General features: G+C 54.1%; 8 protein-coding genes across 8 annotated transcripts; 4 read left to right on the top strand and 4 right to left on the bottom strand.

Moving 5' to 3' along the window:
- Positions 1-214: 214 nt before the first annotated feature.
- Positions 215-2479, bottom strand: CDV56_103268 (uncharacterized protein; the record flags this gene model as incomplete). Its single annotated transcript, XM_026756887.1, has 1 exon — positions 215-2479. The coding sequence occupies one exon, from the start codon at positions 2477-2479 to the stop codon at positions 215-217; it is 2265 nt and encodes a 754-aa protein (XP_026610228.1).
- Positions 2480-4479: 2000 nt separating this feature from the next.
- Positions 4480-6866, top strand: CDV56_102745 (putative DUF21 and CBS domain protein (Mam3); the record flags this gene model as incomplete). Its single annotated transcript, XM_026756364.1, has 4 exons — positions 4480-4749; positions 4826-5039; positions 5105-5774; positions 5828-6866. The coding sequence occupies 4 exons, from the start codon at positions 4480-4482 to the stop codon at positions 6864-6866; spliced, it is 2193 nt and encodes a 730-aa protein (XP_026610227.1).
- Positions 6867-7319: 453 nt separating this feature from the next.
- Positions 7320-8775, bottom strand: CDV56_102495 (putative C2H2 finger domain protein; the record flags this gene model as incomplete). Its single annotated transcript, XM_026756114.1, has 3 exons — positions 7320-7337; positions 7403-8633; positions 8687-8775. 3 exons carry the CDS (start codon positions 8773-8775, stop codon positions 7320-7322), a joined length of 1338 nt encoding a protein of 445 aa, XP_026610226.1.
- Positions 8776-9478: 703 nt separating this feature from the next.
- Positions 9479-13615, top strand: CDV56_101840 (HECT domain protein; the record flags this gene model as incomplete). Its single annotated transcript, XM_026755459.1, has 3 exons — positions 9479-9672; positions 9743-13436; positions 13493-13615. 3 exons carry the CDS (start codon positions 9479-9481, stop codon positions 13613-13615), a joined length of 4011 nt encoding a protein of 1336 aa, XP_026610225.1.
- Positions 13616-14387: 772 nt separating this feature from the next.
- CDV56_101598 (uncharacterized protein) lies at positions 14388-15410 on the top strand (the record flags this gene model as incomplete). The annotated part of the gene is made up of 4 exons (XM_026755217.1): positions 14388-14423; positions 14482-14826; positions 14889-15048; positions 15121-15410. The coding sequence occupies 4 exons, from the start codon at positions 14388-14390 to the stop codon at positions 15408-15410; spliced, it is 831 nt and encodes a 276-aa protein (XP_026610224.1).
- A 2364-nt stretch (positions 15411-17774) lies between these two features.
- Positions 17775-19313, top strand: CDV56_101016 (uncharacterized protein; the record flags this gene model as incomplete). The annotated part of the gene is made up of 1 exon (XM_026754635.1): positions 17775-19313. The coding sequence occupies one exon, from the start codon at positions 17775-17777 to the stop codon at positions 19311-19313; it is 1539 nt and encodes a 512-aa protein (XP_026610223.1).
- Positions 19314-19404: 91 nt separating this feature from the next.
- Positions 19405-20547, bottom strand: CDV56_100822 (glycoside hydrolase family 43 protein; the record flags this gene model as incomplete). The annotated part of the gene is made up of 2 exons (XM_026754441.1): positions 19405-19705; positions 19784-20547. The coding sequence occupies 2 exons, from the start codon at positions 20545-20547 to the stop codon at positions 19405-19407; spliced, it is 1065 nt and encodes a 354-aa protein (XP_026610222.1).
- Positions 20548-20786: 239 nt separating this feature from the next.
- Positions 20787-22607, bottom strand: CDV56_100494 (D-3-phosphoglycerate dehydrogenase; the record flags this gene model as incomplete). The annotated part of the gene is made up of 3 exons (XM_026754113.1): positions 20787-22051; positions 22095-22310; positions 22358-22607. The coding sequence occupies 3 exons, from the start codon at positions 22605-22607 to the stop codon at positions 20787-20789; spliced, it is 1731 nt and encodes a 576-aa protein (XP_026610221.1).
- Positions 22608-24650: the final 2043 nt, after the last annotated feature.

Below are 24650 nucleotides of genomic sequence, written 5' to 3'. Positions count from 1 at the left end.
CCCAGCCCACCCACGTTCCGCAACACGCGCCGCCCCCGTTCACCTTATGCCACTGCGAGGATACCGAGCCGAAACGTCGACATCTAGGGAAGGAGTAATAGGGCCCCGATCCAGGAACTCTGTTCAGGGGTCCACCGGCCCGTTGCCGTGAAAGCCCCGCCGAAACGGGACTCCCAGGCCGGTCCAGGTGGGCTGAACAAGCACCTGTAGGAAATCAGGGGAGAGTAGGAGGCCGGCAACCGCCAGGACGGCGGGCCGACGCTGCCTCAGCGTTGGACAGAGAGATGCGCAGCTTTCGGTTGTCCTCCTCCAGCCCACGCGTTCTCTTGTCCCAACGGAGTTGGTCCTCCGTCCGCTCTCTCCGTACCCTATCAAGGGCAGCCCGCAGCTTCTGAACGTCCTCCTGGACAGCCTTGTCGGTCGGGCCCGAAGAACCCTGCAGCTTGAGCTGCTCGACTTGGCGCCGGAGGTCGTTGATTTCGGCCAGCTGCTGGGCGACCTTCACCTCGCTCTCGGCCAGGGCGGTGGAGATGGACCCCAAGTTGCCAATTTGGCGCTTGGGGATCTCTTGCAACGCGCCCCGGGCAGCGTCCTCATGCCTGGAGAGGCGCGTCTGGAGGACCCCAATGGTCCTCTCGGCAGACACCGCCCTCTCCTGGGCCCTCTGTGCGTCCCTCATGGCCAGCCCGACCTTGGTTTGGAGGTCTTCGACCTCCGCCTCAAGTTCAGAAGCCCGAGCCTGGGCCCGGGCACTGGCGGCACGTTCCTGCGCGAGAGTCAAGTCGCAGGTGTGCCTGAGTTCCTGCATGGATTGTCGGAGGTTTGATTCGGCTGCGCGAGTCTGAGAGAGGGACTCCTGGGATTCCCTAAATGCATTGTCCGCCGTCGCTCTTGTCAACACGAGCTCGTGCTGCAGGGCGGATGCCAGCCCGAAGGCGTCATCGCGCTCCTGCTGGATTGCCGCCAGGGAACCACACTCCTGCGACAGGGCGTCGCACAAGGGCTGGAGCACCTCGTTCTTGGCAGTGAGTTCCTGGACTTGAGCATCGAGCTCGTGGACACGATCGGCGAGTTGGCGACGTTCGGCTTCGGTATCGTTTGCCCGGCCACGAGAGTCACGCTCTCGGGCCTCTGCGGCGGCCAGGCGGTGCTCGATGGCGACGAGCTGGTCATTCCGAACCTGAAGTTCGGCTCTGAGCGAATTGACTTCGCCCAGGGAAATGTCCCCCGCCTGTTCCCTCTGGGCCTGCAGCTGCTGTTGCAGCTCGGCCACTTGATCGCAGAGGGACCGCACTCTCGCAGTGGCATCATCCTCCACCGCTCTCGCTCTACCCTGGGCCAGGCTGAGCTGCGCCTCCGTTTCCGCGAGCCTGCGTCGCAACTGGGCAACGTCGGTCGACTCGCGGGCGCGAGTTTCCTCAGCGCGTTTGACTTGGAGGGCAGTCAGCCGCTTGACTTGAGCCCAGCCATCCTCCATCCGTTGCTCGGTTGCCCTAAGCTTCTGGGTCGTTGCGGACAGGAGACGTTCCTTCTCGGAAAGGATGCCTTCGTACCTGCTGATCAGGTTCAACAAGTCATCCTGCCGCTTGGTAATTGACGACCCAGAAACCTGTGTCTCGCTGCCGGCGACGTGGTCCGCTCTCTGGCCCGGAGACAAGGGCTGCCGGAAGGCGACGACGACACGCTGGAACAAGGCGGTCTCGGAGAGAGCGCGGAACGACCACGCCGCCGTGATGGCGAGCGAGACACTGGCAACCACGAAAGCAAGGACTCGGAGGTGGTGGATCTCGCCGTCGAGGTCGAAGAGACGAGGCAGTTGCCAATCGTCCTCGATTATCGCGCGCAACTCGAGTCCGGTCTCCTCACCGTTGCAGTAGGCGACCCTCCCCCACTGACGCCAGGTAAGCCGACTAGCAACGGTCCACTGTCCGTGGATGCCCATGCAGTACAGAGACAACTCCTTCGTCTCAGTCAGCAGACCGTCGGCGAAGCCGGACAGGAACTGCGAAAGAGGGAAGAGAAGCCACACGTACGCGGTCATACCGCAGACAGATGAACCGGCTAGCCGGCAGACTGTTGTCAGGGGTTGATTGGAGGGAAACCACCAGCTGACAACGGCGGAGACGAGTCGGACGAGGCGACAGTCGACAATCGGCCGCTTGACCCGATCCTGTATAGTGGCGCCGAGCTCCTGACGAGAGCGAACGCTGGCCAGCTGCATAACGAGCGAACTGGCTGCGGCAACCACGGCAAGGATCGGAGAGACGAGTCTCTTCGCGACGGCCGAGATCCAGGGAGCGAGATCCTCCCAAAACAAAGCCATGACCCCCAGGAGAGTGACGAGCGCAAAGGAAAGCGCGGCGCCGGTCGTCAAGACCGCGTAAGCGAACTGACGGAGCCAGGCCTCTGCCCTGGTAACTGGGGCGGCTTCGTCGTAGGCTTCTCCGTACAGGAAGTACATCTCAACGTGAGAAGTCATGGTGCTTGGGAGGTGGTGGAGGGGAAAAGAATTCGACAACACGAGGTTCTTGTCTTGAGGAATGTTGTCGAGCGAAAAGAAGCACTTGGTGGCTTCTTGAGGAGGTCGATTTGAGGAGAACAAAAAAGAGATGATTGAGGCTTGATGAGATGCTTTGAGATGGAGATATTTTGTTCGCAGTGTTCGTATTGCTTTATGAGCTTTGGAAGATGGAACGATGGTAATAGGAAGATGCTTGCGCAGAGAAGAAGAAGGAGAGAAAGAGGAGGGAGAGAGAAGAAGAAGAGAAAGAAATAGGGAGCAGGAGGCAGGGGCACAAACACAACAAAACGAGTGGCGAGAATCAACAAAACCTGCTTCAGCAACAGATAAGCGAGGTCGAGTGAATGTTCTCATGTCAAGCGAGGGAAACCAGCAGCAGAACCGGGCCGGAAACGGGCACAGAGTGAATATCACACTTCTGTTGGGGGGCTGGTTCTGGTGTATGCGTCAGTCTGAACGAGATACAGGCTATAAGAAGTGAATATCCGAGTCCAGAGAAGATACTGGCATCATCTCGAGGTGATGGAAGCATCTGGCCTTGGTGGTGAGAGCTCCATGCTATGTCACTACGGTGGATCAGGGCGATATCACCCTCTCGAGATCATTCACTTTGACTACGGAGATTACCAGTCCAGAGAAGCTGGATTCCGAGATGCGAGCCAGTCTTTATGAGAGGGGAACAGATCAGCCAAGGTGGAAGCAGCATATCAAGTCTGATGTTACTCATAACTATTGTCATGCAAGAGGGATAGACTCTCTACATCAGTTGGGTTCCTCTTCTATGCTCAGCAATTAAACAAGTACGCAGCACTCTAGGACCAGTGGTCTATGTAACAAGATCGATGTCAATGGGTCAGCAACTACCTTACCCAGTAGTCTCCAGCCACTCCATAATCCGTCTGTCAGATCAAGCATACAGCTCCGCACCAATTGTACACCCATAGACATGGCCATGTAATCAGCATCCACATCTGCCATACTGGCCATGCTTCTTCCAACAACAGACTACTTGCCTTTTGTCCCGAATCCCATCTACTTTGCTTGACTTTGGTTGTTTCTATTGTCGAGGTTTCTCTGCTCAGTGCTCCATCTTCTTTCGGACTCTGGTTCCTTTACTCTATGTTTAGCTTTTCCACTACTTGCATATTCTTCGCTGTAGACAATTATGGCAATCCAGATTGGCCTGAAGCATTGAAACTGCAGTAGCATCGCTCAAGGAGATCGAGGACGACAATTCTACGAGCTGTTCAGGAACTGAGTACGGAACTATTGGATAGACGGTAAAAGAGAGTACAATCCCTAACAGGAAGACACTTACACCTGGTTGTTGTACACTCCATCTTTGAAATCATCCAAGATTGCCAAAGGGGATTCAATTATCAATCTTGGGCCATAAGTGATGTCCTTTGCTCTTGATGAAAGTCTGTTGTCTTGATGAAGCATCGAAAATGGCTTCCGTGACAAAGCGCTAGCCATTTCTGGTTAGTACATGTCATGCATTGGTTTAGGTAATTGATTGGCTGTGGATTCCTCAGATCTAGCCCGGATCGGGGTGGAATACAGGCCTCAGGCACTAAACCCAGCGAGATCTAGTTCGCAAAAAGAAAAACCGCAAGAAAATGGTGGAAAGTCCTTGCTGCTGTTGATTTAGCCGATCAATTCAATTCCCGCAATCGAGGAATCCTTCGTCGATTCTGCCTCTTCAGACATAACTGAAAGGAAAAACTAGCTAGGTCGATAGAGTCTTTTCATACTTTCACCCAAGAGCTTGAGGACTGGTCGAAACCGCACGTCATCGGGACATCCACCGTACCGCTCGGCCCCGAAACTCTTTTGGGAGCGTCGACTAGACTAAGGTAGAAAGAGGCTCCAGACTCATCTCTTTTCCCGCATAAATATGTCGCTGCAGTAGCCCTCGCTACTCCTCACCTGCTTTTTTTACTCCCTCACCACTGCTGATGGCTACGCCTTCTGCAAACCGCTACGTGGCCTCCAGGCCCGTTGTTCTCGGTTTAGCGAAATTGTTTCTCTTGGGTTCTGCCCAGATACCCCTCATCTCCGCCGCTCCTACACTCGTCTCTCGCAATCACTATCAGAGCTCAGGCGGCCATGAGTTCGACCCCAAGCCACCCAGTGACCCGAGCTTATGGCTCTACCTCAGTGTGGCCGCTGCGCTCGTCCTGAGCGGCGGTGCCTTTGCTGGATTGACTATTGCTTTGATGGGCCAAGTATGTTTTTCCCCACGATCTCTCAGTGTCGGTCGCTTAAGCCAAGCTAACCTAACCCTCCACGTCAATCGGATAGGATGAGGTCTATCTGCAAGTCATCAAATCTTCAGGCGATAAATCCGAACGAAAGAATGCCGCTAGTGTGCTTCGACTCCTTCAGAAAGGAAAACATTGGGTTCTGGTGACTTTGCTGCTCAGTAACGTCATCACCAACGAGACTCTCCCCATCGTCCTCGATCGATCGCTCGGAGGAGGTTGGCCTGCTGTTTTGGGCAGTACTGTTCTCATCGGTATATGTTCTTCCCGCCCTTGGATCGGTACTCCTCCAATTGCCGTTGTGTTGACGATGTCCCAGTGATCTTTGGTGAAATCGTTCCTCAGTCGATATGCGTCCGCTATGGTCTCCCGATCGGTGCCTGGATGGCTCCCTGTGTCCTAGCGCTCATGTACCTTATGTCGCCTGTCGCCTGGCCTGTGGCTAAGCTGCTGGACAAACTCCTGGGTAAAGATCACGGAACAATCTACAAGAAGGCTGGCCTGAAGACCTTGGTGACATTGCACAAGACTCTGGGGGAGGCGGGAGAACAGCTCAACTCAGATGAAGTCACCATCATCAGCGCTGTGCTTGACCTTAAAGAAAAGTCCGTCGGGAGCATCATGACGCCCATGGAAGATGTCTTCACCATGTCGGCAGATACCGTGTTGGACGAAGGGACTATGGATCTCATTCTGTCCCAGGGGTACTCCCGCATTCCCATCCATGCCCCCGATAACCCTATGAACTTTGTGGGTATGCTCTTGGTGAAGATGCTAATCACCTACGATCCCGAGGATTGCAAGCGTGTGCGAGAGTTCGCTTTGGCAACGCTTCCCGAGACTCGCCCCGAGACCAGCTGTCTGGACATTGTCAACTTCTTCCAGGAGGGCAAGTCTCACATGGTTCTCGTCTCGGAATATCCTGGTGAGGATCGTGGTGCATTAGGAGTTGTCACCTTGGAGGACGTGATTGAGGAGCTAATTGGCGAGTATGTGTTTCGTTCCGTCCCTTATCCGCCGAATGGCACTGACCCATGAGTAGGGAAATCATCGACGAGTCCGATGTCTTCATCGATGTACACAAGGCAATTAGGCGCATGGCTCCGGCTCCCAAGTCTCGCGTTCCGAAAGGCCGCATCGTTGAGGAACCGCCTATGCTCCCTCCTGGGTCTGGGGGGCATCTGGTGGAAACCGATGGCCAGTCCCGTATGCCCTCTGTCGATCGGCGTCGCAGCTCCGTGGAAGCTCCTCCGCCTCGGTTTCATATGCGCCTTCAAACCTCGGACAAGAATTCCGACTCGACTGATGGTTTCCTCACTCACAGAGGGGCCACCGACGAGATACGCGAACACCTGAAGCACCTTGGACCTTCCAACCTGGCCAGCCGTCCTCGTCAAACTCGGTACCAGAATGTGAAGATCAAGCGAGCGAGCGGCTCTCCCACCCGATCGGGATACACTGACATGGATTCCGGCCACAGCACCTCGGGCTCACAGACCATGAACACTACATCTGTCGGCTTGGCCGGAGGCATAGGAGCTGGACTCCTTCAATCCGGCATGGACGCCCGAGACGGTGTTCACGCTGTCAAGCTAGGCTACGGAACCATGAACAATCGAGCCACGGAAAACGGGACCTCCGAAATATCCATTCCAGAAGCCGTCCGCGAAGAGCAGGATGATCAACCACCGTCGAGGACGAGCATCGCCACCAGCACCACATCATCCGATCCGCGGAACCGGCCTGAGTCACGGTCCCGACTAGGCAGTAGCTACCTGCACAAAGGACCCGCCCGCAGCGGCAGCATCACCGAACAAATCGTCGACGTCAACGGAATCCGCAAAGTCATCCTTCACACCACCAGCAGCAACACCTCTTCCGATGACGAGAGATCGCCCACGAGGCAGCCCAAGTTCCCTGTTCGTCAGGACGGCCAGCTCATCGATCTTGGTGAGGAGCAATCCGCTCCCGCTGCACAAACGAACGGGACCAAAAAGAAGAAACGACGCCGCAAGCACAAGTCCAACGCGAAGAACCCAGACGGCCCGCCTGACGAAGAAGCACCGCTGTTGTCTCAATGACCTTTTTCGTGGTTGGAAAGCGTCTCCTCCCTCCTCTACCTCTCCATCACTCTGCCGGCCAGAGCGACGATCGTGCAAGCGAGTCCTTGATGTAAGCGCCTGTGTATGAGCATACTGCATGTGACTACGAAAAGAGCCAACGATAACAGTATTCCTTTGAATCCTTCATTCGGGAAGCTTATTCCCATGCATAACTAGCCTATAAACAACCTAGTCTAATCGACTTGTCTCTTTTCCTCCATCATAAGAATGACTGTAGAGAGACGGTAAATAGCCTATACCGCACTACGAAATTTAGAAATTCGTTATATGTATTCTTTTGTCCGACTTTTGATATTTCGATCATCTCATCTCATCCATGTATATGCATGCCACCTGAATAACTCCAAGTAATCCACTTGACAGAAACCAAACAACCATTGAGTGATAATAAAGAGAGACCAGCGACAGTGATCATTGCAGAAGAGGGTCCTACAAGCAGTCAACGTTAGCGTTCTGTTGAGCTGGTCAGAAACAGATGCAAGATGCAAACATACCCGGAAGTGTTTCTGGTTGTTCGCGGCCCGGTTAACCCGGTCTCTGTACCTGAGTTCTTGCCGAATGGCGCGCGTCCGGTCCTTGCGTTCCGACATGGCCGCGGCCCGTTTCTGATCGTCCGTAGCGCCAATCATGCCCAGGCCGCCATTGGCACGGGTGACAAGGGCGCGGGTGGGGTTGCGGCCCCGGGGCCGCTCTTCCTCGACCTCGCCGTTCTCGATGGCGAGTTGGCGCGCGATCCGCTCCTCGCTGGATGGGTAGTTGTGCAGGTTCTGGCGGTAGTATTTGGCGAGAGAGCGGTGGCCGACGCTCTTGCCGGAGGGGAGATGCAGTTCGTATTCGGTCTGGTACACGACCGGTGCCTTTCTGTGGGAATCGAAGTCGTCGTCCTCGTCGTCCTCGTCCAGTGAGGAGGCCGAGGTTTCCGTCTCCCAGCCGTCGTCGTCGCCGTCTGAGCCGGACACCTTGACTCCGCCGTCCTCTGGTGTCTCGCTGGTTACTGACCCGGCCTCATCGTCGGAGTATGTGCTTCGGAAGTCGTAGTATTGGCCAATTTCGATCTGTTCCTCCTCGGTCTCGAAGGCGATCATGCAATGGCCCTTGTCCCGCATGTGAGTACGAATGCCGGCGGGGCTGTTTCGGATGGCATGGCAGTAGAGGCATTCGCTGTTCTCGTTGATTTTCCGGTAGAGGTAGTGGATCAGGCCCTCAAGGTTGACGAGGTACTCTTTTTCGGGGATAAACATGCCGTGGCTTTTGCGCATGTGCTCCGTGTTCTCTTGAAGGTCCGAAGCCTTGTGGCTACAAAACAGACAGCGGGAAGGCGAGTATTCGGAATCGTCCTCAAGCTCCTCCTCGTCCTCGTCCTCGTCTTCTTCCTCGATCGTCGATGTCTTGAGATTCTCGGTAACCTTGGCGACATCCGAGTCGCCTCCCCGAGACTTGTTGATCGGTTCGCCCAGAGAGAACGTGGAGCTCATCACGGATGACGAATCATCCGCAAGGTCTCTGTGCATCCGCGCCTCGCGAGCCTTGTGCTTGGAGCTCTTCACATGGTTCTGGTACGAGTTCTCGCTGTAGAATGTCTTCTGGCAAGCGAGGCAGGACTTCTCGAACGAGGCCTTGGCGGCAGCGGCGGTGGAGGTGGCTTTGGCGGCAAGGACTTTTTCATTAAAGGTTTCCTGGGATACCGGAGGCAGAGAAGCGACACGGCGCTTCATGTTATACAGACTATTGACATTAGTGGCTGGACAGAGGTGCCATAGGCTTCTGGGAAAACCTACTGCCAATCCTTGCGCATGTGATCCCTTTGAGCATCGCTGCTCCGAAACGCAACCAAGCACGTGTTGCAAGTATAAGGAAGAGAAGACATTTTGAAAGCTACTGAAGTATCGACCAAACAATAAGGGTATCAAACAACAAAGTGTGCAGTGGTTGATTGCCACTATCGGTTGTGGGATGAAATTCGAGCGGGGTACAAATCGATGCGAAAACTCGAGCACGACGAAGTAACGGGTGAATCAGGTCCTGAAGAAGATATAGAAAGGCAAGCTACTGTTAAAGAGAGGCAACCAGAGGGTGCCAGGCGATCAGTATGCTTTTCCTGATCTCACTTGATGGATGCTGATCGAAGAAATTATTGATAATCAATAATCAGCTCCGATAATAATGTTCCATCCGAACCGCACAAAATCCTCGCCTTGCCGCTTTAAGGCTGTAATTTTGAACAGTGGCGATGACGTCCAGGACACGTGCCATACCAAGCTAATTCGCTTTAGGTTAATTGGATACAATGCTACCCCAATTTGGTTTAGCCTTTATATGCCCGGATCATTACTTGTTCCAGTAGCTTTAGTCATCTCCCATCATGGGGTTTGGCGCCTGAGGCTATGATGCCTCTCCAGCGATGATATCAGCTTGGGGGAGGAACAGGTGGCCGTCAGCATACGCTGTTCACTATTCCAACCAAACCTACCATCTTGCTCAAAACCATATTATTCGACATCTCATAGGTACCATAGGAAGGGTGTTCATCCTGACTGCGATCGCTCAGGTATGCTCCTCAGCTCGCGAAGATGACTAGGCTCCGTGGAGCTTCAGTGAGCTCGTACGATGCTGGCGTCGACCGGTCTCAATTCCATCGGTCAAAGCTTCCTTCGAACGCACCAGATATTATTGTTCAGAACACCGTCGATGTGTCCGATCCGGCGCAAGTTCTATTGTGGTATAGAGAGGAGCGACGGCGCCAGTTCAATCTTCTTGTTCGGAAGTGAGTGTGACCACGAAACACGTAAACCCGGCGAGGAGTGAATCATGGCTAATTGAGTTTTTGATTCAAGGTACAAAAACCAGCTTCTCCATGGATGTCAGGATCCTGCCTGCCGCACTCCGACCTGCGCGAGTTACAGGCGGAGGGTTTCAGAAGGGCCGTATCGCCGTTACACTGAGCTAAGTGCCCGGACCCTGGCTTGCTACTTGGCTAGCTTGGACAATCCGGAGAGTGGTCTCTGCCGTAATACCCAGCGCGTCCCATCGGAGCTGTCGTCTCACGATCATCTTCGTCCGTCGCGACGGTCAAGCCGCGGAGCATCGACCGACCGTACGGAAGCACGCAGTCCCTCATCGGCCTCGGGTCGCAGGACAGCTGGCAATATACCGGCAAATAGAGCCTTGCTCAATCGAGATGCAGCATCCGCGAAGCCCTATGATAACGCCAGAAGAGGGTCCGGATCGTATATGGATTTGCGAGAACAGAATGAGCCCGAGCCTGTTGACGACGAAACCGCGTCGCAACGGATGAAAGACCCCAAATCCTTTACGCAGAACCTATTTGATACTCTCTCGCTACGAATGGTTGAATGGCTCCCCTTACGACAGTCACCAGATGCGCTGGATTCAGATGCAGATCGTTTGAGCACGCAACACGCTCGGTCACCCAAACGCGAGAGTTGCGAACATTCAAATACCACTACGGGATCCACGTACGCGAGGCGGCATTCAAACTTGCAAAATAAGTCGCCTGGAGGTGCTCCCCATACACCTTCGGCGCGGGGTGCGAGTAGACGAGTTCCCCCAGTCGAATCGAAACCCGAGCACCAAGTGAGACGAATATCCCTGATTGAAACGGACCAGCATCAGCATAGTCCCCGCAAAGCCAAAGAGGCAAAGGGGCGGCCGGAATTGAGACCGAGCCGAAAGCTCTCTTACAATGCGCATCTTGATACTGACGGATTGGTCAACATACCATCGCCGCCGGCATTGAAGCATCGCCCGCAAAAAAATCGCGGCAGAAATGAAGGTCTCGATGGGTCTTTTACACAGACACAGCGCAAGAAGGAGAGGCGTGTATCATGGGATAGTGCGAAATTCTTAAATGACGTCCAAAATCAGGATGCCGAAAAGCCGCTGGCAGCTAGAGACGAGCACTTGCCATCGGAAACACAATCTTCGAACGATGACCAGCCAAAATGCAAAAGTCCCCGTCAAAAGGCGGAACGACCGCTGGCTGTTCAAACGCTAAGTCACCTAAATGGCGCCATCATTGACGGGCTGGCGCGGATGCTGGTCCAATCTGACGAAGAGGCTCAGAGATGGAGGGACGAACTGAGTCACATGGAATCTACAGGGAACTTTGAGAATCCAGAATGGCTGTTTGCGACATCCCGCCAGCGTCGAGTGTATACGTTTCTTGCTCAGAGTGTATTTTACTCACTGGGTTCCACCAGGCAAATACTTCGTTCATTTCGAGAAGAGACGACTGGCCCAGAGCAGGGTTACTCGAATTCGAAGCTTGATTTGCAGCAGCTACAACCATCGCTGAGCAAGCTCTTCACTTTATGCCCGTGGGATATTGCCCTTCATAGCCTGTGGCGCGCCGTGGAGACGCTGTTCATGCCACCAAAAGAGCTCTCAATGCCGGGCCGCCAATCACGCCGTTCGTCAACCAACTCAACTTCAACAGGGCCCTCATCTATTCCAATCATCGCTCGGCGGACATCTGATTTCGAGGGCGGCGACCATTTGGCTGATGCTAACGCGGCAGATATCGCAACCGTTGCCTTCTTTGCCCTCACCAGCAGTCTTCCCCAAGTTGATGCGCACACGTGGCGAGGCCTCCTTCAAATGCGCGCCTTTGGCACTGTGGCTTCGAGTGCAGACATGGAAAAGCTCCCTGCCGCAAAGGCACAGGCCATTGTCGAGCTGACTGACAAGCTTGAGCACGAACTGGCTTTGCGGTTAATTGACCGCTTGGTGCGTGCTCTTACCGCGCGCTTGGCATTTTATGAGATATCGAAAGCACGTCATCCTTGCCTCCAAGATTTCTCCAAAAAGCGAAAAGACAGTGCCCTGGATCTTCTGATGAACAACCTGGGCGACCATTACAGCCTTGTAAGGGCTGGAACTGACGAGTCAGACCGCGCTAAACTCCCACCAGCTGCGGCCGCTATTATCGCCGAATGGCTTCGGACTCTGTTCCTGAGAGAATGGGACGGTAATCCTGAGATCTCACGGAGCAGCTCCGCCGGAGGCGTCGTGGAGATTCTGTCACGAATGTACAAGCATCGCAACCGCCTGGGGTTGGTCCCGGAAGATTTCCACACTCCGTTTCTCTGCGAGCGGCTGGAACCCCTGGATATGCCTGTGGAATGGATTGGAAGGTTGACCAATAACAAAACGTTGCATTTGCTTTCCTATTCGTTCCTTTTTCCTCCATCTGCACTCGTCATTTATTTCCGCGCCCTGAACTACGCTGCCATGTCCAAGTACTACGAGGCTGCCATGACGACCTCGAGACACGTGAACCAAACCGCATTCGGACCGATTCCCATACAAGATGATGTTATGCTGTTGACACAGATGAAGACATCGATGTCTACGTATCTGGTTCTCATGGTCCGCCGTGATAACGTGCTCACCGATGCTCTTAACCAACTCTGGCGGCGGGAGAAAAGAGAGCTGATGCGTCCACTGAAAGTGCAGATGGGAATAGACGAAGGTGAGGAAGGTCTCGATCACGGCGGTGTCCAGCAGGAGTTTTTCCGAGTCCTCATGGCAGAAGCCCTGGATCCATCGTATGGTATGTTCACAATGGACACACGAACCCGTATATCGTGGTTCCAACCTTGTTCGTTGGAGCCCCTCTACAAATTTGAGCTCCTGGGCTTGCTCATGTCGCTTGCAATCTATAACGGTTTGACATTACCGGTCAACTTTCCGATTGCCTTCTACCGCAAGCTACTCGGACTCAAAGTAAAACACTTGGAGCATATCCGGGACGGCTGGCCGGAGCTTGCGAGAGGACTCGAGCTATTATTGTCGTGGCAGGAGGGCGATGTGGGAGATGTCTTCATGCGAACATATGAATTCAGCTTCGAAGCCTTTGGCGCCGTTGAAACGGTTGACATGGAGAAGGTTGATAGAGACGCTGTATGGCCCTTGCGGGCAAGGGGCCGCGGCAAGTCGTTGGGACTTTCAACGAACTGGTCGGAGCTGTCTCAGCATGCTGACCCCGCAGAGCTGAGTCCTCCCTGCTCGATGGCTGCGGACCAGACTGATCTCCTCGCATGCGGGTCGTCGCATCGGACCACATCAGAGCGTCTCGACCATCGCATCCCGACGCCTCCAGTTGAGGAGGCTTCCCTTGTTACGAATCAAAACCGTGCTCAGTTCGTCAAGGACTACATATTCTGGCTTACTGATAAATCCATCCGAGCCCAGTTTGAGGCGTTTGCGCGGGGATTCTATACCTGTCTAGACCGAGCGGCCCTGTCAATCTTTACGCCGGAGGCTTTCAAGACGGTCGTGGAAGGAATTCAGGAGATTGACCTGGAAGAATTGGAACGTCATGCCCGATATGAAGGTGGCTTTAGTCCCAAGCACCGAGTCATCCGAGATTTCTGGAGCATTGTGAAGAGCTTCTCTGCAGAGAAGAAGGCGCAGCTCTTGGAGTTTGTCACGGCCAGTGATCGTGTTCCGGTCAACGGTATTGCGAGCATCATGTTCGTCATTCAAAAAAATGGTGTGGGTGATGCTGTAAGTTTACTCGGCTTTATTTCAGCTGCTGCATTATCAGGCTAACATCTCTCCAGCGCCTTCCGACCAGTTTGACCTGTTTTGGTCGATTACTTTTGCCGGAATACTCATCGAAGAGTGTCTTGGAAGAGAAGCTCAACAAAGCTCTTGAAAATGCTCGGGGATTTGGAGTTGCTTGATGAGTTGCTGCTTCGATTTCCAATCCATCAAAAGTATTATGTTCGCTTTAGAGAATACCCCTCTGGTTGGTTGGTTTGCCGTACATCACTGCGGTGCCACTCATGGCCAAGGTGCATGGGAGGATAGGACGAATTTAGGTGGTTTCGGGATCCAGCCATAGAGGCCGTTGCTGTATATAGTATGATCAATATTCATGAAGGGCCTATAAGTTGTCCATGACAGGTCTCATTTTTCTGTGTCCATTGCTCGTGCCTTGCGGGTTGATTCGCCAAACCTGCCTGTATGACTTCGGACAAGTTTCCCCCGACAAATGACGTTGCTGCCCTGAAAACGCTGGATTTGCCATGATTGCTCTCGCCCTGATCTTCGGGGCTGATTTGTTCATTTCTTCACTACCCTCCTGATTTTTTTCTTCTCGTGCATAGGCGAGCTATTACGGTCTCGTATAGAGATTCCATAGGTAAGTCTTGTAACCTGGTGTTGTCCAGTCATATTCAACATCCCCCCCACGGTGCGGTGTCCTCCGGGATTGACTCAAACCTGTCGCAACCAACAGGAACCTTACTGATTAATTGTTCTCCAACTTCCTCAAATTCAGATTTGCAATTTTCCTCATCTTCCTGTCATATATTTAAAGGATCCCACTTTGCCTGTACTCGCAATAGGTATGTGTATCCTGCTAGGATTTATCTTGACTACCCCGCTACCCCACGCTCAGATGGTCCTTATGTCCTGATTCGTATCTAGATATAGAATTTAGAGTCTCCCAAAATGCCGCCAGTTGTCCACTGTGTTCGCCATGCTCAGGTATTTTCCTCCGTCCAGACATCTTTCCTACATATTCCAAACTAACCACACCATCCAGGGCGTCCACAACCTATGCACAGCGAACCACGTCATCCACGATCCCTCCCTGACCGACCTCGGAAACGAACAATGTCGCCTTCTTCGCCAGAGCTTCCCCTTCCATGATCGGATCGAGCTGATCACCGCGTCGCCTCTCCGACGGACAATCTACACTGCATTCCAGAGCTTCGAGCCCGTGTTGGAGAAGCGCAAGGATATGAAGATCGTGCTGCTGCCGGATGTGCAGGAGACCAGTGACGTTCCCTGCGATACGGGGAGTGACCCGGAGGTTCTGCGGAAGGAGATGGAGGAGAAGGCAATCCCTGTGGATACGAGTTTAGTGCAGGAGGGGTGGAACAGCAAGGTTTGTTCCCTTTGGGGCCCCATTCGTCATCCCGATGGAGAAGGGATATTGACGGCATTCAGACTGGTCACTATGCGCCGACCAACGAGGCGATCAAGAAGCGGGCGCGTGCGGCTCGGCGCTGGCTGAAGGCGAGACCGGAGAAGGAGATCATTGTCGTCACGCACGGTGGTTTCCTGCACTATTTCACAGAGGACTGGGAGGATAGCAGTCAATACCAGGGTATGTCCTCCTCTTCTCATCTTTCCGGAGGATTGTTTGGGACCAGGAAACAATGCGTCTGACACTTGTAAGGAACCGGCTGGAACAACACAGAGTACCGCACCTTTGTCTTCTCCGACGAAAAACACATAGATGACCTGGAAGGTAACGCTCTGGACGGCGATAATGCGACACTGGTTGAGACAGAGGAATCGCGCCATCGCCGTGGTAAGGACGGCCCGATGCTAGACCGTCAGAGACAAAAGATATTGTACAGGCTTGGCACACAAGGATGGGATGACCAAGGCTTGCAACTGAGCACGGCCGAGCGAGAACAAGCCAAGGTTCCCCAGGGCAAGGAGGTCGATGGTGTCAGAGTCTGAGACGCTGGCTGGGACTTGCCAGGGGTTGGAGGCTGGCATGAAACTTGGATAGAAGATAGATCGCGACGAAAATAGATGCAAGATAGAAGAGAAATCCATTGGTTCAGCTGTTTCATCTGATTGTAAATGAGGAAAATAAAGAGTCCATGTCAAGGGTTGCGGTTGGATCGAACAAAGCCGGGTATCTCGATCGCCGAAAGCAACAAAGGCAGCCGTTTCACATCCGTGCCCCCGACAGGGAACAAGGTTCGAGATCGCATCGATGATTGGACTCGATCAGATTCTTCAAGGGAATCTTTCTCGGATCGGAGACTTGCAACACTCGAACAATAGCCATTATGTGCTTGAGAGACAAAAGTACAAAGCTACCCGAGTCGACCAGAATAGAACAAACGAGACGCAACACTGAGACAGCGACAAAGGCTGTGGTCAAGTCAAGTCATTCATTGTTGGCCATCGTCTATAAGAATATCGATTGCTGCGTGCCTTTTGCAATCAGCCAGAGGCCTTCCAGATCATCTCAGACGAGGGAATGCCTTCATGCTTTTACTCTATCGGAGCAGTATCGACCAGGTAAGCCCGCCCAGGAAAGGCAAGCAAATACTAATGTCTGTTCTCAGGATTCTGCATAGTCTGTGATCATCTTCAGATATCAGTTAAGTACTAGTGAGTGACCCCAACCCGTCAATAGCTAACGGAAACAGAACACTATCAACTCTCCAAGATGGAGTGCATTCATTGAACTCAACGAGATAACAGAGCCAAATATATCATGATTCTCCTAATTCCCGAACCCTCCCCGTGAAAAGACGACAGCTAATCTGGATCAGGTCATGGCAACTCGGACTTTGACAATGGCATTCAACTTGACTCGACTTCAGGTACGTCCGGATCCACAGGTATATGGCTTACGGGGTATAGGATTGCTTTCTACTTATTTCACGGGGCCATGTAAGCCAGTTCAACAGACGCGAGACGCTCGCCGAATAAGTTATCCCTTCCCATTAAATGAGCGAGACGTTACTGATGTACGCCAGGGATGTTGGATAGAGCGGACAAACACCCTGATACTGGCAGAGATACTGCGTCTGAATGATGCCCGAACATTGAAAGGTGCGATGAGAAGCTGGCTACAGGAGAGTACAGATCTATTGCCAAGGTTAGGATTCCACTCCCAACGGGGGACGAGAGAACTAACCGGGTTCTAGATACACAATTTGATATGACCAAGCCGGCCTGCATTCACTCGGATTGGCCTTATTTGTATATGGTACGTCCTTGAGAGATCAGAGACTGAACAGACACTAATTCGTTCCAGGCCATGCGTCCGTACGATCTCGCGATCACAACCCTATGATGAAATGCATTGGTCTGAGGGGGTGAGCTCGAGATTCAGCAGGCAGGAAGACACGAACGCAGCTGATAACCAGATTTGGAGGATCATGTACTTCATCAACTGAATTATTTGCTGAATAGCAAGATCCTCTGTCAATATACTCAAGTCCATGCCGTCTTTCAGTAAACACATAAAGCACCAGAGGTCCAGAGGTCACATAGAGTGCATATCAACCTGGGCTGAGGCAGAGCACTTGATAGAATAGCCCAACTGCACGAAGTTGACCGGTAGTGGTGGACCCTTCCACGAGGCAGACTTGACCCCATCCTTCGAGGCAGTGCTCAAGGCAACTAGATTGACCGCTTGTTTTTCGTGTGCATTACATCTTTTCGCCGTCATATCTGCGTGCAGTCCTGCTGTCTCGATTGTATCGTCAGAATGTTTCTGTCGGATAGTACCTTAAGAGTTTGGATAGTCCTAGGTCGGATTCAGTTACATGGTCAAGGACCTGCCAGATCAGCATATAACCTATTTATTTGTGCAAATAGCTGGTCGCCATGAAGTCGATTGAGTTCTGCCTATTTCCTGAGAGATATGATAGTGATACACGGATGGATGAAGGTGAAACGGCAGTATAAACAATTCAGCCTATCAACACTCAGTCAATGCTTCTGGATAGTAACAGATCGCAGAGAAGATAGATAGTCTGGTAAATATATATCTGCCTATTTGACGATTTGAAACGTTCAGTAAGCTTTAAATTTAATTACAAGCTATGGGGAGACAAGGCAAGATGCAATCACGTAAAAAGGCTATTTTTAGTGCTGATCCAGTGGCGCAGACGCGCAGTACCCCAGTCCCCAGAGAAGCAAGCCCCAGGCACATCGCCAGGCTCCTCTGAAACAACTTCCTCTTTCTCCATCAGTAGTGGTATAACTCAACGCGAGGCCGTTCCATCAATGGCCAAATTTTCTCACCAACTGCAGACCGGCGGTTCTCATTGAATGTGACGCAGAGACTCATGCACAATGCTTGACGAGAACCTTCCCAGTACGTCATTTGACCACAAGCCGCCAGGAAAGGAAGAGAGCTTGACTGACAGACAGACAACGACGACAGCCTTCTATCTCAAACCAAATGACCAGCAAAAACACCTCTGGACTATCTATCTCTGCCAGCACGGCGACGACCCCGAACCGGCCTACACGCTCCGCTACCCCGATCCCTCCTCCCCCTCCTCCAAGAACCGCTATGCCGTCGCGCTCTGCGATCCTTTCGTGCCAGATGTCGTCTACGGCGAGGTACTGATCATCCCGGAATGGACGCAACCCAGTCTATCCGCCGAGGCGATCCGCCAGAACGGCGGGGTCACGCCTCCCCCAGAACCCATCCTCCCCTCCCAGTTCATCGTCCACCTGTACAACCCCGACCAGCAGGTGACGATCCGCTACAAGCACAAGACGTGGAACACGCCCGCAACGTGGGAATTCGAGATGCCGCAGCACACCTTCCGACAGCCGTCGGCCTCGACGCTCGACCGCACGCAGACCGACCCGGCCTTGGCGGACACAACCCCGAAACTCCGTTTCAGCTGGCGCAAGGATAGCAAGCTGTCCAAGGATCTGACGTGTCTGTTGTCCGGGAAGACGTCGACGCTGCCCGAGGGGAGGGCGAAGAGCAAGGAGCCGGATATCACGCTGTCGATTTTCAAGGCGCTACGGGAACTGACGCTGTACGAGCCGAACCTGTACCGGGTTGAGATGGAGGATTTCAAGGGGCTGGAGGTTGTGCTCTTGCTGGGAGCGGTGACGATCCGGGATGTCTACTTCACACCGATAAAGGATACGTTTCGAATTGTGAGGGATGATGTCGTCAGGAAGCCTGTGGCTGGTCCGACGGTCAGTACTGTCAATGGCAGTACGGGCTCGCACAGTCAGAAGCCTACGCCGGTCGTAGCTTCGAATACAACAGCCAACGACAAACAGCCTGCGCCAACGGAAACTCAAGCCACGCGGCCAAGCCCAACACCAGCCCCGGCTCCAACGCAGCAACAGAAGAAAAAGCAAGAAGTTTCGCGCAGGGAGGAAGAAAAACGGACCAAGAAAATGCTAGAAGAAGAGGAAAGGGCTCGCCGCAAGCGCCAGGCCGAAATCGACAAGGAGACTCGCAGACTGCAGAAGATCTACGGCCGCGAGGAGCAGCAGGTGCGCGCCAGCACCACGAACCTTGCATGTCCTCCTGCGCAGTCACCGCGTCCTCAACCGCCCCCGCGGCAGCACCCGCATCTCCCTCCGCGGCCGAGTCCACGATACTACTACCACCATCAGGCACCGTCCATGTCGCACCTGATGCCCGGACCAACTCCGACTGCGCGACCGCATGCGCCTGGCGCTGTGCCCGCGCCTCGACCGCACTCGACGGTGCAATTCGTGCAGCCGCAGACGTCGGGGGCCGGGGCGCGGCCACCGGGTCAGGGGCCGCTGCAGCCAAAGAAGAGTAGTTTCTTTGGGTTTCGACGGACGTCGGAGGAGGCCAAGTTGCATAAGAAGCGCAGCTCGATGTTTTGACTATGATACCCATGCATACTGGAGTTTGGCGTTCTGACAGAAAAGTATATACGATTGGCACAGTATCGATAAAGCATGTGTACTAGACAGGCTAATGCAATGGCCTTACATCTACGCCCTCAGCCGTAATCACCACCGGCAGGATATTCCCCTCTGCATCAAACTCCATCCGATCGATGCAGGTCACCCGGTGATCGCGCTCGGTGTCATTCACCGGCCGCCGATGGTAGACGATATAGTAGTCCCTCCCGTCAGGCGTAACCACACTGTTATGGCCCGTCCCCGTGCCGACAGTCGCATTCCCCGAGAGGATCTTGACGGGCTCCGTCGTAAACGGGCCCGTAGGCGACGCGCCAGTGACATAACTCACGCCGTAGGAGTCATCCCCCCATCTACTCCCCTCCCTCACCAATTAGCTGCGCTTCCAGCATACTTCCATCCAGAGAGAGAGAGAGAGAGAGAGAACATACCCGCCCACACTAAACAGAAAATAATACACCCCGTCCCTCTTCATCATCCACGGGCCCTCGACATACCCCGTCGGCGTAATCTCCAGATACCCCCCCTTCAAACTCACCATGTCCCTCCCCAGCTCCACCACCACGGCATGGCTCCACCCGCCGAAATACAGCCACACGCGCTCGTCCTCGTCCACAAACACCTGCGCGTCGATCGGCTCCGCGCCGAACACCGTGCTCGGCACAAGCGGCTTCCCCAGCACATCCGCAAAGGGGCCCTCGGGCAGCCCGGTGGTCGATCGCGCAACCCCGATCCCCGCCCCGTCCCCGGCGGAGAAGTACATAAAGTAATCGTATGGCGAGCTGCCATTGGCGGTGGCGCTTGCGGGGCGGCGGATCACGGAGGGGGCCCAGGCGGCGCGGTTGGTGGACCAGGGGATGTTGGCGAAGTCGAGGATGCGGGGGTGTTTGGTCCAGGTGAGGAGGTCTGGGGAGGAGAAGGCGTCGAAGAAGGTTTGGGATTCGTAGGCGGCGGAGTAGGTTGGGTAGATCCAGTAGGTGGAGTCGAAGATGCGGGCTTCGGGGTCGGCGTACCAGCCTGGGAGTATGGGGTTGCCTGTTTTCATGTTGTTGTTGTTGTTGAGGGCATTGTTGTTGATGGTGTTGGTGTTGGTGTTGGTGTTGGTGTTGATGTTGATGGCTGGGTCGAGGGGGGATTGGAGGGCTGTCGCTGTGGTGATTGAGAACAGGGTGAGGGGGATGAAGGGTGTTTTCATTCTGACGATGATGAGATGATGATGATGATGATCTAATTATTCCGTAAAGATACGAAGGTGAAAGGATTCATGGTAAGAGGAAAAAAGGGAATGCAATGTTTATGTATGTACAGATATGGATATGGAATGTGATATGCGTGTGACTGCAGAGATCGACAACAACAGACCGGTCATCTGCCACAGTGCAGGGAATATAGATTAAACTGATCACCAGGAAGCCACAAGTCTGAATCTTGCCATCAAAGAGAAATGACACTCGCGCTCAACACTCCTCCCCCCTTGACCAGCCCATCGGCCACTCTCTGTTCCACCACCTTGTCGATCCCCAGGATCATCAACGCCTCGTGCTTCGAGTCTACAGACACAAACTTCCGTGAAACCGGAGCCACCGTCATAAAGTTGATGTTGACCCCCTCCTGCCCCAGGAGACTGCCCACCGCCCCAATCTTCCCCGGAGAATCGTAGTTCTCGCAGATGAGCAGCGTCCCCTCGGGCGCAAACGAGGTCTCAAACCGGCCCAGCCGATTAATCAACGGCTGGTCCCCACTGCACGTCCCCGAGATGATGCGCTGGTCCTGCGTCCCCGGGCCGGCCTGAGAGGCAGCCGTGGCTGCCTCCCCCGGCGCACGGGACGAGGCGCGCGAGGGCGGCCGGGCGACAAGCGTCACCAGCGACGAGTACGAATGATCCGCCGGATCGCGCGAGTGCTGCTCGTTGACGAAGAGGCCGCGTTCGCGCGCGACCAGCTCCGCATTGACGATGTTGATGTTGATCCCCTCGGAGCTGCTGATCGGGGCCAGGAGGCCCTTGATCAGCGCGGCGAACAGCGGCCGGGTGTTGCTGATGCCCGCCACCTCGCCGTGGTAGACGAGATCAAAGGTGTTCCGCGTCATGGACCCGCCCACGGTCGAGGCGTAGTGCTGCGTGTACAGGCTGCCCATCTTCTCGACGAGCCGCACAAAGGGCTGCAGCTTGCGGTATTCTTCCGGCAGGATGAGGGGCGCGTTGACCGCGCTCCGGGGGAGGGAGCCGTGCAGGATCTGGAGGACCTGCTCGCAGACGTCGATGGAGACGTTCTCCTGCGCTTCGACCGTGGAGGCGCCGAGGTGGGGGGTGACGATCGCGCGGGGATGGGCGATCAGCCGTGCGGCCGTCGAGTCGGGCAGGGGCGGTTCGGACGTGAAGACGTCGATGGCGGCGGCGGCTAGATGGCCCGACTCCAGTGCCTCCAGCAGGGCCGCTTCGTCGATGGTGCCGCCGCGAGCGACGTTGAGGATGCGGGAGCCGGGCTTCATCTGCGCGAGCTCGGCCGTCGAGATCATCCCCTTGGTCGACGCGATCAGCGGCGTGTGGATGGTGAGAAAGTCGGCCGTGGTCAGCAGCTCCGCCAGCGACGAGACCAGGGTGACAGACGCGGACGCCGCAACGGCAGGGGACGCATACGGGTCGAGCGCGTTGACGTGCATCCCCAGGCCTTTGGCAAGCCGTGCGACCGTCAAGCCGACTGTCTTGTCAGCTCGTTCCTAAAGATGAGAAAGGAAGCTCACCTTTTCCCAAGCCGATGATCGACAACGTCTTGCCCTTCACTTCGACTCCGACAAACTTGCTCCGTTCCCATTTGCCGCTCTTCAGACTGCTGCAGGCCTCGGGGATCTTCCGCGCCATGGCCATCAGCAGGGCAAGGGTATGTTCTGCGGCCGCCCCGATGTTGCCAGACGGCGAGTTGACGACGACGATGCCTAACTTGGTGGCTTCCTCAACATCTGAGGTTGTCAGTGTGGTCAATGAGTCGGGCTGGGCCTCAACTCACCCACGTTGTCCACTCCCACTCCCGCTCTGGCAACTACCTTGAGCTGTTTGGCGGCTCGTAGGAGAGCGGCCGTGACCTTGGTTTCGGACCGTACGACCAGAGCGTCATATTCGGGAATGATCTTGAGAAGTTCATCCGCACCGAGACCCATTCGCTCGTCCACTTGGAGCGATGCACGAAGGAGAGCCAATCCATCTGGAGAGAGCTTCTCCGGTACGAGGACTTTGGAAGGGCTATGTCTGGATGGCATGATTGTATGGCTGGTTGACTGGTCAGAGATTGTAACAAAGGAGACCAGTGGCCAGGAGCTTTATATATGCAACTGTGTCAGTAAGGACCGTGGAATCAATTGACTCTGTCGAGAGAGAATGCATTAGCCAGAGCTCCATGCATTGTGAAGCGATCCTGTTGACAGTTATTGGCAGAAACGCCACTGGTATGTCTGGAACCCAATAACGGGCAGGCATATCTCAAGGCAATGAGCATCGCATCATCTACTATTGCAGGCTCATGTCTGTATCTGCTTCCCCGTACCAATCATCGAGAGACTGCGGAGTAACTCTGGTTAATTGCAGGAGAGAGAGTCATATTGAGACTGCGGGGTTGCGGATATCATCTGCGTGATTCGTGGATGTCAATCGTCGTCTTCTTTGACAATGAGGATACCATCCAGGCTTTTGCTTTTTTCTTTGTTGTCATCTGATGTTTGTTAGTTTGTCCGAGTTTGCCGCTGATTTGATCTTGATCTTTCTTGGGGAGACTGATGTACTTGCATCTCTGGACTATCACAGCATTATTCCGTTAGACAAAGCTCTGGTTTCCTAAGATTGGTATCTAATGACATCGATACACTCAATCGGCAAATCAAACAGACAATGAGAAGATAGCGGCATGTCATCTTGTGCTGCTATTCTAGTCTGTCAGAATTCATTGCCAGTCAGTATGGCCAAGAGAACTGTTAATATTAGAGGGTAAGCACTCTATCCATCCATCCAAACAATTATAACCATATGGAGATAGAATAGGGCCTTATACGAGGACAGACTTGTGCATCTCCTCATTCCAGGATAGATACCTGACGAACACGAGACTAGTGGGCCACCATCGTGTTTGACCTTTGGCGATTGTTTCAGAGGGGAAATCAGCACAGATCAGCAGAGAATCGATGCTGGCTCGTATATCCCGTCTAAACGAGAGCCGCGCTGAGAACGTGCCAATCATTGATCATGCAGATGCTCTGCTCTACGAGGATGATGCTATTTTAATCACTAGCCGCACTGTGGGCTGGACTGTGGGGAATTGGGGATGCGACTCTCGGATTCGATCGAGCTACCGTTTGAGAGTTTGACCTCATCCTCTATCTTCGCTCATCATGCCATGGCCCCATGGTTTGCTGGGCAGTTCGTTCAGGAGGGATAATTATACCAGTCCACTGTGCGTGGTCAACTGCAAAGACCATGTCAGCCTCAGCAGCACGAGTCGACTAGCTGCCTCAGCATACGGACATCCTGATTCTCGATGACTGCAAGTGCAACGACGACGTCGACTCAAGAACCGTGGGGGCCAATCCCGCGGATCTGGATCCTGATTCTGGACACCTCGTGGCCCTTGCATGATCATCAGAGCTCAACCGTCCGGGTCGAGATGGCGATCCAAAAAAAGGTTGACATGTCTGCCCTGCGGACTTGCGATTGCCAGTCTGGACGTCATGATTCGACGTGGTGCTCGTACCCAGATTCGGCCGTTGGGGTCCTTTTCTACATCCGTTTGACTGTGTATGGATAGTCTGAATGTCTGATAGAAAAGGTCAAAAGGTGGCTCCTCGCGATGTTGACCTGAGTTTTGTCAAGCACACACTCCTTCAACACATTCCTTTCTTGCCAGGTTGTTCTCGATCATTGTCGTATACCGTTTCATCCACGCTGGCTGTGGACTGTAAATATCACGATGGTCGGAGTCCCCCATAGCACAGGCTGCTCTCTGTGCCGCGAAAGACGGATCAAGGTTGGTTCTCCTACTGACATCCATCGACGTAGCTGACAATGACAATGACAGTGCGACGAGGCCGTCCCCCAATGCTCCCAATGCCGGAAATACGGCCGCCCCTGCCCAGGCTACCGACGCACCTTTCGCTTCCAGGACGAGGGACCAGCGCTCCAACGACGGCACCAGTCACGGTCTCGCAGGACAGACGAGTCCACGGATAGACCCCCAGAAACAACCACTGCGGCAGCTGCAGCTGCAGCAGCCGTACGCAACAACGCCCTCGCCATGATGCGCCAGACCCGCTCAA

This window comes from Aspergillus thermomutatus (assembly GCF_002237265.1).
Source record: "Aspergillus thermomutatus strain HMR AF 39 chromosome Unknown NODE_341, whole genome shotgun sequence".
NCBI classification, from domain to species: Eukaryota; Fungi; Ascomycota; class Eurotiomycetes; order Eurotiales; family Aspergillaceae; genus Aspergillus; species Aspergillus thermomutatus.
Note: the sequence above shows the minus strand (reverse complement) of the source record. Positions and strands in the feature narration are given on the sequence as shown.